At 40.5% G+C, this 15,604-nt stretch overlaps 1 protein-coding gene across 2 annotated transcripts in view; it reads left to right on the top strand.

The window, feature by feature from the left end:
* The first annotated feature begins 261 nt into the window (after nucleotides 1-261).
* The window catches only part of SEPTIN14 (septin 14), a 55,479-nt gene continuing 40,136 nt past the window's right edge, over nucleotides 262-15,604 (top strand). For both annotated transcript variants that reach the window (XM_081298382.1, XM_081298383.1), the window contains exons 1-5: nucleotides 262-386; nucleotides 981-1,049; nucleotides 5,334-5,451; nucleotides 6,367-6,562; nucleotides 13,475-13,661. In XM_081298382.1, coding sequence (XP_081154508.1) covers nucleotides 996-1,049; nucleotides 5,334-5,451; nucleotides 6,367-6,562; nucleotides 13,475-13,661 — 555 coding nt within the window. In that variant the 5' untranslated portion in view covers nucleotides 262-386; nucleotides 981-995. The remainder of the gene's footprint in view (nucleotides 387-980; nucleotides 1,050-5,333; nucleotides 5,452-6,366; nucleotides 6,563-13,474; nucleotides 13,662-15,604) is intronic.

Genomic DNA, 15,604 nt, shown 5'->3' with positions numbered 1-15,604 from the left:
CAGAACATAACAGTCTAACTAGAGAACCCTACTTAACAGCAAGGAAAAAGGTAGGACCAATTTCTAAATTGAGGTGGGTGCTCCTTGGGCAGAGCAAAGGAAGAAGTGTGGGTTGGAGCAGTGTTTTTAAGTTTGCTTTTCTTCTTGTTTTACCCATTAGCCTTAAAATGTATCTCATATTGAGTATCTTTGTGATGTACTCAAAAATAGGGTAGCACAGTGTTCTCAGGAAGCCTGGCACAGCCTGTCCTTTGTCCCTCCCCTCCTTGTTCCCAACTGTTGCAAACTCAGGCATATCAATCTGGCCACTTTTGAGGGCAGAAGAAAGAAGAGCAGTTGGGGAGTCAGTGGAGCCTGTGTCTGCTCACATCTGAAGCTCTGGGCAGGTAAGTCATGTAGTGTTTCTGAATGTGGAGTTTTTGCCTGCCCCAGGACCAGGACTAAGGAGAATGTGTCAGCACTAGGGGAGGTGAGGCCACAGCCCCCAGCACAGCACTGGTAACATAGGGGCTTCGGTTCAGCTCCCCAGGCCCTTGCTTCCACAAGCTTTGCAAGCTCCATACTCCTGAGTCTCAGCCAGGGGCCCGTCTAACACACGGAGCCAGAAAGCTAAGCAATGCCGAGTGTGCTTCTCATTGCTCCAGCACAGTGTTCAGCAAGGTTCTCCACTTTCCTTTCTCATGGCCAGAGAGTCCTCTGAGAAAGAACAGTCTTGTCCTCTTGATTTCAAAAGGAGATGAGCCTTCCTGGCATGTTTCTGTTTGTGACTGAATGTTTTCTTCTAAGTCCTACCTTGAATGCTGTGCTATTTAATATGTGCAAGCCTGTCTAACAAGACAGCTGCAACTTGAACCAAGTCATCAGTGTACATGGAAAGCTGACACTTGTGGTAGTGTCTGTCTTGGACTCCCTGTGCCCGGTCATGCTAGGAACTTAACCTTGGTGAGTAAATCTGAAAATGTCTTGTCTTTTCATTTCAGTTCTTTCAACCTGGCATGGCAGAAAAAACAAAGCGCATACCCTCACATATACCAAATGATGAAGATATAGTTAAGTATATCTTTCCAATGCAATTCTGCCCTTGTACTTCAATAAAATTGTACAGTTTCTAAGTATTGACTGAGTAATCTGATTTGCTTCTAGATGAGAAAGGCTTCTTACGTTTGGTGATGAATTGGCTTTTTTTTTTTTAATGAAAAGAAAAGTTTTATTTTGGCTCAGAGTTTTGGAGGTTTCAGTTTAACTGCTTGACCCCATTACTCTTGGGTCTGTGGTGAGGCAGTTCATCATGGCGGAAGCACTGCGTGGAAGAGGCTATTCACTTCCGAATTGGCTTTTTTTAAAAAAATATTCATTTTTTAGTTTTAGGTGGACACAATATCTTTATTTTACATTTATGTGGTGTTGAGGATTGAACCCAGTGCCTCATGCATGCTAGGCAAGTGCTCTACCACTGAGTCACAATCTGAATTGTCTTTTATATTGACTAGACATAAACATCAGTGATGGTTTAAATATTTATTACATATTTCTTTTTTTCATTTTTACTGGTTCTTTTTAGTTATACACAACAGTAGAACCCATTTTGATATAATTATAAAAGCATGGACTATGTCTTATTCTGATTCAGTTCCCAATACTTCTCTTTCTCTTTCTCTCCCCTGCTCCCTTCCCTCTACTCATCTTTCTGTCATTTATCCATAGTTATCTTTTTAAAATTAATTTCTTGTGGAGGTACACAATGGTGAGATTCACTGTGGTACATTCATATATGTTGTTCTTGTTAGTGAAAAAGACCATTCCTAATTAAAATCAAAGAAAAATTAAAATTCTAGAACCTACCAACAGGTGTGCTAGTCAGCTTTGCATCACTGTGACAAAACACCCGAGGTGAGCAGCTTACAAGAGGAAAGGGTTACTTTGGCTCACAGTTTCAGAAGTTCAGTCCTTGGTGGCTCCACTATTTATGGCTTGTGGTGAGGACTCTGCTCATCATGATATTTCATCAGATTGAACCTTTCTTTGTTGACCCTCTCTCCCTTGCCATTTTTTTTAAATTTTTTGCTTTTAGTTGTCAATAGACTTCATTTTATTTTTTTATATGCGGTGCTGAGAATTGAACCCAGTGCCTCACACATGCTAGGCAAGCACTCTACCACTGAGCCACAACCCTAGCCCCTCCCTTGCCATTTTCGACCTTTAGGAATCACTATTCCATGTTCAGGTTGATTTTTTTCTTTTCTTTTTTCTTTTTGTAGCTATCACATGTGAGAGAATATGTGCTACTTATCTTTCTGTGTCTGGCTTATTTCGTTTAACTTGAGGTCTACCTGTTCCATCCATTTTGCCACATATGATAGGATTTCATGCTCTAGGACCACATTATCTTCCATTGTGTATGTATGCTGTATTTCTGTATCCACACATATTTGTGGATGAGCACTTGACTGATTCCAGATTTTAGCTCTTGTGAATAGTGATGCCACAACATCTCTTTGGTATGCTGACTTTAATTCCTTTATATGGTAGTTCTATTTTTAGCTTTTTGAGGAGGAGCATTTATGCTGTTCTCCATGGTGTTTAGACCAATTTACATTTCCACCAACAGTGTATGAAGTTTCCTTTTTTCTCCGCATCCTCACCAGCATTTGTTGTATTTTTTGATAATAGCCATTTTTGCTAAGGCAAGATGATATCTCATTTAGGGTTGATTTGCATTGTCCTAATGGCTAATGCTATTGAGTAAGTGTCCATATATTTCCTGGACATTTGTATTTCTTCTTTTGAGAAGTGTCTGTTCAGAAAATATGCCCATTTTTATTTTTAATTTTTTCTAATCACTTTCACCATTTCTATTTTCTTTACATTTTATTGGTGCATTATGGTCATACATACTGATGGGATTTGTTATTGCATATTTGCACATGCACACAATATACAGTATAACAATATAATTTGTCCAATATCATTTGCCCATTTTTAGATTATATTGTTTGATTTTTTTGTTATTTTTTATTCTTTTTTTAAATTTTCTCTCTCTTTTTTTTTAAGAGAGAGTGAGAGAGGAGAGAGAGAGAGAGAGAGAGAGAGAGAGAGAGAGAGAGAGAATTTTTAATATTTATTTCTTAGTTCTCGGCGGACACAACATCTTTGTTGGTATGTGGTGCTGAGGATTGAACCCGGGCCGCACGCACGCCAGACGAGCGCACTACTGCTTGAGCCACATTCCCAGCCCTATTTTTTTATTCTTTGTATACTTTAGATATTAACTCTGTTAGGTAAATAGTTGGCAAATATTTTCTCCCATTTTGTAGATTGTCTCTTCCCTCCTCGTTTTCTTTGCTGTGAAGAAGCTTTTTGTTTAACACAACTCTGTCAGTTTTTGCTTTTGTTTCCTGTGCTTTGGGGGGTCCTGTTCAGAAAAGCAGTGCCTGTACCAATGTTTTGAAAATTTTGGTTCTGTCTTCCTACAGGACTTTCAGCATTTTGCATCTCATTGTATGTCTGGTTCATTGTGAGTTCTACACAGGGTGAGAAGTGGGGGTCATGTTTCAATCATCCTTATGTGGATATCCAGCTTTCTCAGCACCATTTGTTGAATAGTCTGTTTTCTTCAATGCGTGCCTTTGGCACTTTTGTGAAGAGTCAGCATAGATGCATTGGTTTATTTCTGTGTTCTTTGCTCTGTTCCATTGGTCTGTGTCTGCTTTTATGCCACTATCCTGTTCTTTTGGCTATTGGGCTTCTGTTGTATGTATTGGGATGCTTCCAGCTTCAGTTATTCAGGGTCTTTTGTGCTTCCAAGTGGTTGTGAGACTGAAGATGTGGTGCAGCTTGATGCACCTGCCCTCAGTCATGGAGGTGGCGTGAGTCTTCACACGACTGGTTGTGGTTGTCCAAACCTGATGCCCCCTCGGTGGCGGCCACTTTCCATCACAGTGGTAGTATCTAGCCCATGCAGCAAAGGATGAGAACAGTGTGATGAGAACTGTTTTTATTGGCATAAAAACAGGCCCAGCACCTGATGAAACAGATAAGGGAACCTAAAAATTAACCCGTGCACCCAGGATAACTGACTCTTAGAAATGCCAAACACTGGGAAAGACACATATTGCTGGGAAAGGTGCATTTTAAGCTTGGTCCCTATCTGTCACCCTGTAGAAAAATGACTTAAAAAGAATCAAAAGCCTTAAATTAAGAACTGAAACTCTGAAACTACTGGAGGAAAACATGGGGGAAACACTTCAAGATGTTCATTCAGGCTGGGAATGTGGCTCGGTGGTTAAGTGCCCCTGGGTTCCATTCCCAGTATATAAAAAAAAAAGTTCCAGATAATCATCCAAAAGATAGTTAATGTCAATAATACAAAAATAGCTCAAAAACTTCACAAAACCCAAGTAATTTAATTTTAAAAAGGCAAATGATCTTAATAGACACTTTATCAAAGGAGAAATACAAATGGCCAATAAATATCTGAAAACTGCTCAATATCATTGGGTGTCAGGGAAATGCAAAGCAATACCTCCAGGAGACACCATCTGACCTGATTAGAGTGGCCACTTTCAAAAGCTCACAGAACAGCCATGGCTGGACACAAGGTGGAGAAAAGGTAGCTTCCTGCACTTTGGGTGGGAATGGGAACTGGAACAGCCCCTGTGGATGCTCCCAAAGCTGAAAGTAGACCTGCCACAGGACCCAGCTGTCCCTTCCTGACTATCAAGGGACAGTGAGCACTCCCTGTCCTGGGCAGCACCCTCTGCATGGCTAAGGCATGGAGCGGCCTAGCTGGCCATTTGAGGCAAAAGTGATTTGATTTGTTTTATTTAAATTTCAAATTGATTTTGGTTACTTTACATATGTAAACATGTGTTAAGTGTATATATATATATATATATAATTATATATATATATATATATAATTATATATATATATATATATATATATATATATGTTAAATCCTAATATATCAACACACTGAAAGAAAAAGAATTTTAAAGTTTTTCTTGTTAGTAGAAAAAATTATTGTTTTAGAATAACAGGTTGGGGTTTTGTGAGGCATTTGCTTCTTTCCCTATTTCTTTTTAAATTTAGAAATGTGTCTTTTTTTGTGATTGGAGCTAGATTTAGTTAATTTGTGACAATTGTGGCAATATCTGTGTTTCTGCACAGACTTCCTTTTGCACAAGCTTACTGAATACATTTCCATTTTGAGAGTCTGAGGCGTGATAATCAAGTGATAATTCTATTTTCCTTCATGTTATCATTATTGTTCTTTCAAATGGTTTTGTTTCCTCTTCTAATTGAAAACTTAAAAATTTTTCTTTTCTTAAAGCAAAAAGAAAATATCCGTTGCTTGACCACCATTGGGCATTTTGGTTTCGAGTGTCTGCCCTACCAGCTGGTGAACAGATCCATCCATCAAGGGTTCTCTTTCAATATTCTCTGTGTGGGTAAGTGCCAGACACCATAACCGACCTGTTTCCTCTTTTCTCATCTTCATTTCGACTTAAACTTCATCATACTGATTCTGTTAGGAATATTTTGTTATTTTGTATCAGTTTCCCACTCCTTAGCCTATGTCAAATTTTAAAGGTTTCAGAATTTTAAGTGTAGTAGGTTAGTGTGTATTTTCTTTCTCTTCTGTGTCCATGAAGAAAGGAATCATGACTAGCACATCCACTTCCAGAGACATTTGTCTTTCAAGTATTTGGGACCATTTATTAAGATTAATATAATTTTCAATTAACAAATTATATACATTTATAGAGTACAATGTGGAGTTTTGATATATGAATATCAGAATGATTAAATTAAGCTAAGTAACAAAGTCATCATCTCATTTACCTATTAGTTTCCATTGTGAGACATTGAAGTTTTTCTTTGAGTTATTTTGAGACACAATACCTTCCTGTTAACTATGGCCTTCCTGCTGGAAGGTTACTCTCACAGATGCTTCTCTTCTCTGAAGTGTGTGCTTCAGTGGTCAGCGGTGCTTCAGCCTCTCCCAGCCTTCTGCCAGGGTTCTCTCCCTAGGACCCCCACACCCTCTCTCCTCTCCCAGTCCCCTCTCCCAGCCCCCTCTCCTAGCCCCTCTCCCAGTTCCCCTTTCCAGTCCCCCCTCCCAGCCCCCTCTCAACCCCTCTCCCAGCCCTTTTCCCAGCCCCTCTCCCAGTCCGCCTTCCCAGTACCCCCTCCCAGCCCTCTCCCAGCCCCTCTCCCGGCCCTTTCCCAGCCCCTGGCCATCGTCCACTTTGCTCTGAGTTTGACTTTTATAGGCTTGAGGGCCCCTTCCAGCCACTATGGTGTTCAGTGTCCCTGCTAACCCGTCTTATGCCACTGTGATGACCTCTCTATGTTGGTTACAGGAGAAACTGGAATTGGAAAATCAACACTGATTAATACGTTGTTTAATACTAATTTGAAAGATAAAAAATCCTCACATTTTTATTCGAATGTTGGACTCAAAATTCAGACATATGAACTTCAGGAAAGCAAGGTTCAACTGAAACTGACAGTTGTGAAGACGGTGGGGTATGGAGATCAGATAAACAAGGAGGCCAGGTGGGTGTCTTCTTGTGTTAATTATAATGGCTTTGGTACTCCCACAGAGTTACCTTAGATTAGGTAGAGGGAAGGGAGGGGAGGGGTGTGGACAGGAAGGACAGTAGAATGAAACAAACATTATTACTTTATGTATATATCTGACAGCATGACCAAAGTGATTCTACAACAGGTACACTCAGAAAAGTGGGAAATTATATCCCATCTATTATGATATATCAAAGTGCATGAATGCAGTCTACTGTCATGTATAACTAATTAAAACAAATAAAAAAATTCAAAAAATTATAATGACTTTTGTACTTGAAGGAACCTGCTTTCTTTGTCCTTGACTAAATTGTAACATTCTTCTAAGGTAACTGACACCTTTCTTAATTCTTTTCTAATTAATGTTTTTATGGAACTGATACTTTTATATATCCATTTGTCTAATTTTTATAAAATTTTTGAATGAATTATAGCAAACATTTGTTTATGTGGTTTCTATAAGTTTTACCTCCTTTCAGAAAATAAAGACTTTTTATAGTCCTTTTTCTTTTTTATTGATTTTTTTAATACATGACAGTAGAATCCATTTTGATATAATTATACAAGCATGGAATATATTTATTCTAATTAGGACCCCATTCTTGAGGATGTGCATGATGGTGGGATTCACTGTGGTGTATTCATCTCTGTACATTGGAAAGTTATGTCAGATTCATTCCACTGAGTTTCTTTTTCCTATCCTCCCTCCCTTTTCTTCATTCCCCTCTGTCTAATCTACTGGACTTCTATTTCCCCTACCCCCAACCTTACTGTAGGTTAGCATCCACATATCAGAGAAAGCATTGGACTTTTGGCTTTTTGGAACTGGCTTATTTCACTTAGCATGATAGTCTCCATCCATTTACTGCAAATGTCATAAAGTCATTCTTTTTTAAGGCTGAGTAATATTTCATTTTCTTTATCCGAGTAGTATTTCATTGTGTATAAATACCACATTTTCTTTATCCATTCATCTGTTGAAGCTTGGCTATTGTGAATTGACCTGCTATAAACATTGATATGGCTATGTCACTGTAGTATGATGATTTTGAGCCCTTTGGGTTTATTCTGTGGAGTAGGATAACTTGGTCAAATAGTGGTTCCATGCCTAGTTTTTTTGAGGAATCTTTATACTTCTTTCCAGAGTGGTTGCATGAATTTACAGTTCCACCAGTAATGTATGAGTGTTCTACTAGATTTTTATATCCATTATAGGAGGAAATAAATTGTGTCATAGCATAGAATTTTATTTCATACTCCTTTCTGAAATGTCTGTTCATTAATGATCATATGTGACGCTCCTACTTGTTTAAAGTGAGTTTTAGAGAAAGGTGGGCTTCCTGGTGGCTAGTTTAGTGTGCCATGGCCGGGGATGTGTGGAGGCTACGACCTGCTGATGGTGAGTACACATTAGACCCCACCCTCTCAGTGGCACAGTGAGTGGCTTGAAATCATGAGGCAGCACTAGTTCTGCTAGTCTGCATCTTTCCCTCCAGAGATGCATGTTCACCAGCACTCCACTGTTGAAGGCTATGAACTGACACTCAAGTTATAACATAAATGTGAAAAAGACTTGGGCGAAATTTAGAGGAGGGGCAGAAGCAGAACGCATGTTGCCTTAAGTAGCAGTTTATATTTGGAAAACTAGTATCACCAAAATAATTGATCTGAAAGCATTTAAAAACACTAGTGTTGGTATGCTGAAGGTAGAGGGCAGGGTTTGCTGCATTATGGAGGAAGACTCACGCCATCCTGAGGAAGTCGCTTCAGTGCTGCATCCAAATTCTATCCACAAGAGGCTCAAGACACACACCCCATTTCCCACATTTCTACAATCCAGAAGCCAGAATCAGCCCAACTCCACCTGGGCTCAAGACCATTCTTTCTCTGCCTTTTCTGGCTATGGTGTATGCCTGCCATCTTTTCCTGTATTCCTACCATTCCTGCTCTACCTGCACATGGCATTGATGAGATCTAGCTTCAGTGGGCTCAGTTCCCTGGTCTCCAGGCAGAGCGCAGGGATAGCTGGGATCCTGCTCTTGTGGAAATATCTGGACTTCACATCCTAGTGATAAGGAACATTGTGGTGGTGGTGACATTGCTTCTGTGGAACATATGGCACCTCATTTCGGTTTTGGAATGCTTGGTGGGACCCAAGGGATCTCTTTTTGGAGGTCGAAAAATGTGTCAGTGTAATGCCAGATTTGGAGGACCCTAAAAGATCATCAGAAGCCCAATCTGATGCAAGCACACAGGGTCTTTATTGCAAGCAAGAGCCTGGACTCACAACCGTTTCCGATGCAGCGGTTTCGAGGAGTGAGTCCTGGTCCTTTGTTCAGTGAGATTTTATAGTTTTTTTTGGGATACTCTAAGCATCACACAGTAAATCAGTCCATACCGTGGGAAAATCAAAAACAACTCTTAGCATTGATTACTATATTCATTGTGGGGAACAAGTTGGGTAGGGGTGATTGATTAGTACAAGAGGTGGATTCGTTTGAACTGATTGGTTTAATCCGTGAGAGGTGTACATGCTAAACTACATGGTTTCCTAACATGTTATCAATCGCTGAGGCTACGGGGGTGGGGTGGGGTGTGTGTGTGTGTGTGTGTGTGTCACCTGGCATTCCAAGTATTTTCCCTTTCTTCCACTGATGGTAGTTGCTAGGGGGTTGTTATGAGTCTTCAAGGTCAGGCATTTAGGCCTCAAACATTCTTTGGTCTTTCCAGGCACTAGCGTAACTGAGTCAGGGACACTTGGCGCTGCAGATCTCTCCTGTTAACAGACAAACAACTCAGCAGGGTGGCTAGTGACTAAGAATGCTCTGTGGGTTTTTCCAAGGACAAGAGTCACTTTGGACAGGCCTTGAGGTAGACGCTGGTTTAATTTTTTTTTTTTTTATAATGGAGTCACATCAGTTTCTCATCAGCAGCTGAGAATCTAAGGTTCAGCTCTGCTCCTGCAAAGCAATGGTTTTTGTGGTCCTTAGGCTGGTTTTGCACAGCATAGTCCAAATTCTAATTTTTGAGCTCGGGGAGCCCCACATCTGCTTGGTCTCCAAAATGATAGTGCACATCTCAAGACCTGTATTCTGGGGAGCTGGGGTGAGGGACAGGGATTAGCATTGATTGCCATCCTGGGGCATAGAGAAGCTCTTCACAGCTTGGACCCAGGGTGGACAGTGTGGTGGTGACTTGCCTTGGGTATGAGGTGTCACTTGTTAAGAGGGGTCTTCAAGTGGAAGCAAGGGAAAGGGATAGGTGTGGCAGTGGGCCCCAGCATTGACTCTCTTTATGCAGGGATGTGGTGTACAGTAGTTCCCACTGTTGGGCTAGGGTACAGTCTTGGCTCCTATTGTAGGGCGAACACTGCTGGGCTTTGTAGGCTCCAGCCAATCCTTCAATGGGATTTAGCTAATTTATAGCTCTATCACACACATTGGTGATTGATATGTGTGCACATTTGAAATGATCAGTGCAGTCAAGATAATCACCATAGTCGTCATCTCACATAGTTAACATGTGCGTGAGGAGACCTTAGGGTCTGCTGTCCCAGCCAACTGCAGGTACATCCCAGAACATGTTGCCCATGGTCATCATGCTATGTGGCAGATATCCAGACTTGTGTATATGGCAAAGTTAAGACTGAGGTATTTACTTATCCATTTCACTCTATTGATACTGCTGGTTACCAGGAGAGTCCTTGCTTCCCAGAATGCTGTATAACACCAGAGAAACACCCGAGGAAAGTGTAGAGTGGAAAGTAAAAGGCTTTATTAAAGAATAGGAGAGGGGCTGGGGATATGGCTCAAGCGGTAACATGCTCACCTGGCATGTGTGGGGCCCTGGGTTCGATCCTCAGCACAACATAAAAATAAAAAAATAAAAAAATAAAGACGTTGTGTCCACCGAAAACTAAAAAATAAATATTAAAAAAATTCTCTCTCAAAAAAAAAAATTCTCTCTCTCTGGGGGAAAAAAAAAAAGGATAGCACAGAAGACCCCCCCCCCCCCAAAGGGATCTGAGCTCTTATCCCTTTATATCTAAGGTCTTCTTTTGTTTTCCTACATTTCTGTCCTTTATCTTGCTTATTTCCCTCTATCCTGCCTGGGTTGGGAGATCGAGTGGGAAGGCCAAAAGGTGGAAAATAGTTGGGCCAATGGGGAGAGACCTGGGCAGAAAGGGCCTAGGGGGATTTGATCAGACCTCCCTATTTGCTGGGAGCTACTTCATTAATAGTTCTTTAGCTTAGGGACATTAACATTTCAATCTCCCAGGTGTAGTTCTGATTTCTCCGGGCTCAGATCCGACTTCATTTTCTTTATTAGACTCGGTATCAGACCCGATTTATCTAGCTACACTAACTACACATCTTTAAATCTGACTTCATTATCGTGTATATAAATTAGTGTTAAAATTATTAGTCCATTTCATATGAAATGTAAAGATACTAAATATGGTATTAATTTATAGTTCTTTTTGTTTTTACCTTGTGTTCAGATAAAGCTGTCTTACATAATTACTTTGCTGTGTTTTCCTTCCCAGTACCTTTCTCTACACTTTAATTATTTATTTGATAAAATAGCTTTATTTTTGTATTTTGTACTCTATTTTATATTTCTCCTACAATTTGGTTGATATTTTAAAAGAGGATATAACTTTTATTTTATTTTTGTTTTCATGCCAGTTATAAAATTCCTAGTATTTATTTATTTTTAAAAAAAATTTTTTTTAAAAATTTTATTTTCATTAGTTATACATGAAAGTAGGATGCATTTTGACACATTGTACACAAATGGGGCACAGCTTCTTCCTCTGGCTGAACATTGTTCAGAGTCACTCCAGTAGTGTAATCATACATGTATACACGGTAGTAATGTATGTCTCATTTCACCATCTTTCCCATCCCCACAGCCTGTCGAAATGGGAAAAAGGTGCAACTTAAGCAGTGGAGGGGGAGAAATAAAGAATGTCCACATGCTTTTGCCCTTTTCAATGCTTTATTCATCAAATCACTCAATACAATTTCATCTGTAGGTTCTTAATCAAGAAAACGACAATCCTTAATGCTAAGCACTGCAATAGACATAATCGTTTCACAGCAGACAATTCTAGATTAATTAATTCCCAGCAAACATTTCTAGATTAATTAATTCACAGCAAACAATTCTAGATTAATGAATTCTAAGCGTTGCAAACACACTTAATCATGACAGACTTGTGACGGACTTTCCTTCTCCATGCTAAGTTCATGTGTCAGATCAAAAGTCTCAAGCCTTAGGCTATAAGTCCAGCAGATGTACACTCACTCAGACCGTGGTGATCAGGTCTGGAACCAAGGCAGGCTTCTCTTGGGGTGGAGCTGGTGGCCGCCTGAGGAGGTGGTCCTAGGGAGAAGTTGTGGCTCTCACCAGGGTCAAGATGTGGCTGTAGAGTTTGAGGGCGGTGAGGACCATGCAGAGGATCAGCAAACGATGACAAATGATGGGATGTCAGTCCAGGTCCTCATCAGGCTCTCCAGCTTGTGTGTATCAGTATTGGCTGGCTGAATATCTGTTCATTTTCTCTATTATTTATACTAAATTTTGGGGCTTTTGACTCCCCTTTCAATCCTTATCAGTTATCACCGGATTTCTCTGTGACATCATTTACCCTGGGGTTAAAACATCTGGTCTGGTGGTCCCCACCCTGTTCTTTTCTCTTTTCCCTTTTATCAGGTGAGGACAGCCTGCTGGAGGCTTCACTCTGAGTTTATTGGGTGTAGGGGAAATGACTTGTTTGTGTCTGAGGGCCATACTGGAGGGCTCTGTGGGTGTGCCTGGTGAGACTGCAGGTTTCAAACTGGAGTTTTTAAAATGGAGTTGTTAGGCTCAGACCCAAGGCCATCCTCACACAGTTCCTCCCCCTTCTCTCACTCTCTTCTGCATAATCCAAAATTCTTTCATTCTTCCCTATTCCCTCTCCTGACTATGGAAATTCCTGGTATTTTATTTATTTAATAATAGATATTTCATCAAACCTGGATGCCCAAATTCAAAGCTGTAAAAAGTAGCCTGGCATTTACACTCATTTTGGCTGGAGGATGGAAGGCGATTCCTCTGCCTTCTTCTCATTCAGGTTTTCTCATCTTCCCATAGGGAAGTACTGTGGACACGGGCCTAGTTATTTCCAAACAAAACCCCAAATATTTCTGATATCTGTGTCATTTCCTAAACCTAGCCAAACACACCTGATCTATGGGGCCCCCATATCCTTCCCTCGCTCCCTTCTTATTTGGGTCACCCTGGTTTATTTACTTAGTTTGCCCTCTTAAACTCCCCATACAGCAAGTGTGGCTCTTTCAGTGTAGTTCTGCAGGTGTAAAAAGCTATTTCAGTCAGGACATATCGTGTTCTGTCACATCCAAGCTGTTTTTCCTTGGGCCTCTATCTCATCCTCTTTGGTACCAACCACACTGGGTAACATTTTGGCTTCGGAAGACCACCGGATGTCTGGAGACTGTATCGGTTTTCTTCAATGTGTCTTGACATTCTGGCTGTTTTGCATTTCTGTGTACATAAACATATAAGAATTTCGTTTCTGATTGGGATTGCATTGAATAGATCGTTTTTCAATTTAAGCTATGGAAGGCACGGGTCCTGTTTCTGGCATGGAATTGTTTTCTTTTTTCTTTCATCTTCTGAAGCTGGGGATGGAGCTTAGGGACTCCCCCGCCCTGCCCTGTACCACCTAGCCACACCCCTGGGGCTGCCCCAGCCGACTCCTCTTCACTGATGCATAAGGTAGCATAGGATTTAGAGTACAAATCTAACTGTTTATGAACTGGTGAAAGCAGATCAGGTTGGTTCCCTCTGTGATCCTGCATCTAAACGACTGTCTTTTAGCTACCAACCCGTGGTCGACTACATAGATGCTCAGTTCGAGGCCTTCCTTCAGGAGGAGTTGCGGATCAAGCGCTCCTTCTTTGAGTACCACGACACCCGCGTGCACGTGTGCCTGTACTTCATCTCTCCAACGGGGCACTCGCTCAAGTCGCTGGACCTGCTGACCATGAAGAGCATCGACAGCAAGGTGTGGTGCGTGGGCAGCTCCCTCGGGCTTCCAGGTTTAAGGTTTATTGTGAGATGATGACATTTGGAAGCATATTGAATGCATGCGAAAGCAGGTTAATAGCCTTTTGTTCTAAGGTGTTCGCACTGGTTGGCGGGGGATTCAGGCCCCAACGCTGCAAGCTGGTTTAAGCAGTGGAAGGTCATATCTCCACCTTCCTGGAGGCCACCCCCTCCCTGCGGTCCTGCTTCCTCTGAAACCCATCTTCTTGGCTGGCAAGCCCACCTCTTAATCATCACGATCTTTCGGCTGGCCTCTGTATGTCCAAGTTTCTTATGAGGACATCTGTCAAATCAGGTTATATGCTACCATAACAGCCTCTTTATTTAATCACCTCTTAAAGCTCTATCTATAATTACAGTCCCATCCTGAGGTACAGAGTATTGGGGCTTCAGAACATGCATTTAGTGGGTAGAGAAAATTCAATATTTAATTAATTGTCACTTTAGTTTATGTTCCATATACATTTAATTAAAAAATCATAAATAGAAGGGGAGATGTATGTAAAAACTCAAAATGAAGCTTTAGTTAACATTTTTTTTGTGATTAAATTCTAGTTTGGATCCTGTCTGCTTGCCTACATTTTTGAAATTGAGTTTACTGTGTAGTGGTATAAAACAATCCTGTAATCTTTGAGTGGTGCGGCTTGTCATGCATGATTCTGCACACAAGCATTTCCAGAGGGGATTCAGAATGCAAGTCCAGGGCTGGGGATGTGGCTCCAGCGGTAGCGCGCTCACGCCTGGCATGCGTGCGGTCCGGGTTCGACCCTCAGCACCACATACAAACAAAGATGTTGTGTCTACCGAAAAACTAAAAAATAAATATTAAAAAATTCTCTCTCTTTAAAAAAAAAAAGAATGCAAGTCCATGTGTGCATCAGAAAGGAAGTAAAGAGCCAAAAAGACATGCTTTTTCTAGCAAGAGCTTGGGACACAAGTGGCTTCATGCTAATAGTCTGCTTATCCACAAGGCTTTAGAAAAGTACTGAGGACATTTATAAGCCCTTTTTATTTGACTAAATTCTCTAACAATTTATTAGTTTTTCATAGTTTAGTTTAAAATTGTGGAAAATGTTTTATTAGATGAATATAAAAACCACAGCATACAACTCTGTAGTCTTATGGGAGACATGTAATGAATACACCAAGTTCACAGCAGGGTTTGGTGGTGTGCACCTGGAATTGCAGTGACTCTGGAGGCGGAGGTGAGAGGACATGTTTGAGGCCAGCCTGGACAACCTAGCAAGACCCTGTCTCAAAGTTAGAAAAAATAAAAATGGGCTGTTGACAAAGCTTTGTGGAAGAGCACCCCTAGGCTCAACCCCCAGTATCACAAGTAGATTAATAAATGATAAATCTCCCAGGTTTGCGGTCAGTGCAGGTTTAAACACTTGCTTTACTTCGTTAGCTTTCTGTGACCTTGTCTCCAGTGGCTGGGGTTTAAATCACGGGTGGGGGTTTAAAGCTTTTTCATTTCAACATCTGACCCCACCCTGCTAATGAGTGTGGCTTTGGGAAAATTACCACACTTTGATTTCTTCCTCTATTTGTACAATTCTTATGTGAGAGTATTAAATTTAAAGGTATTTTTAAAATAGAGATTATATATATATATATATATATATATATATATATATATATATATATATAAATGAATGAAGCTATCTCATTAGTTTTTTTTTTTTTTCACTCAGCTCTGGTGAAACATAGTGTCTTTAATTTTATCCAACTGATCAGAGAAAAATCCCTAAATTTGGGTTCTTTTTATCTGAAAAAGTCTTAACTTTTGTTAAGTATTGTTCAGTCTGGATAAAACTTTGTATATAATCTCAAATAACATCAAGTTAAAGAAATTAAATTTCTGCTGAAATTAAGATCTTCCTCAGTTTATTGATTAAAAGT

The sequence above is a fragment of the Spermophilus citellus genome (genome assembly GCF_964194105.1).
Source record: "Spermophilus citellus genome assembly, chromosome: 6".
NCBI lineage: Eukaryota > Metazoa > Chordata > Mammalia > Rodentia > Sciuridae > Spermophilus > Spermophilus citellus.
Note: the sequence above shows the minus strand (reverse complement) of the source record. Positions and strands in the feature narration are given on the sequence as shown.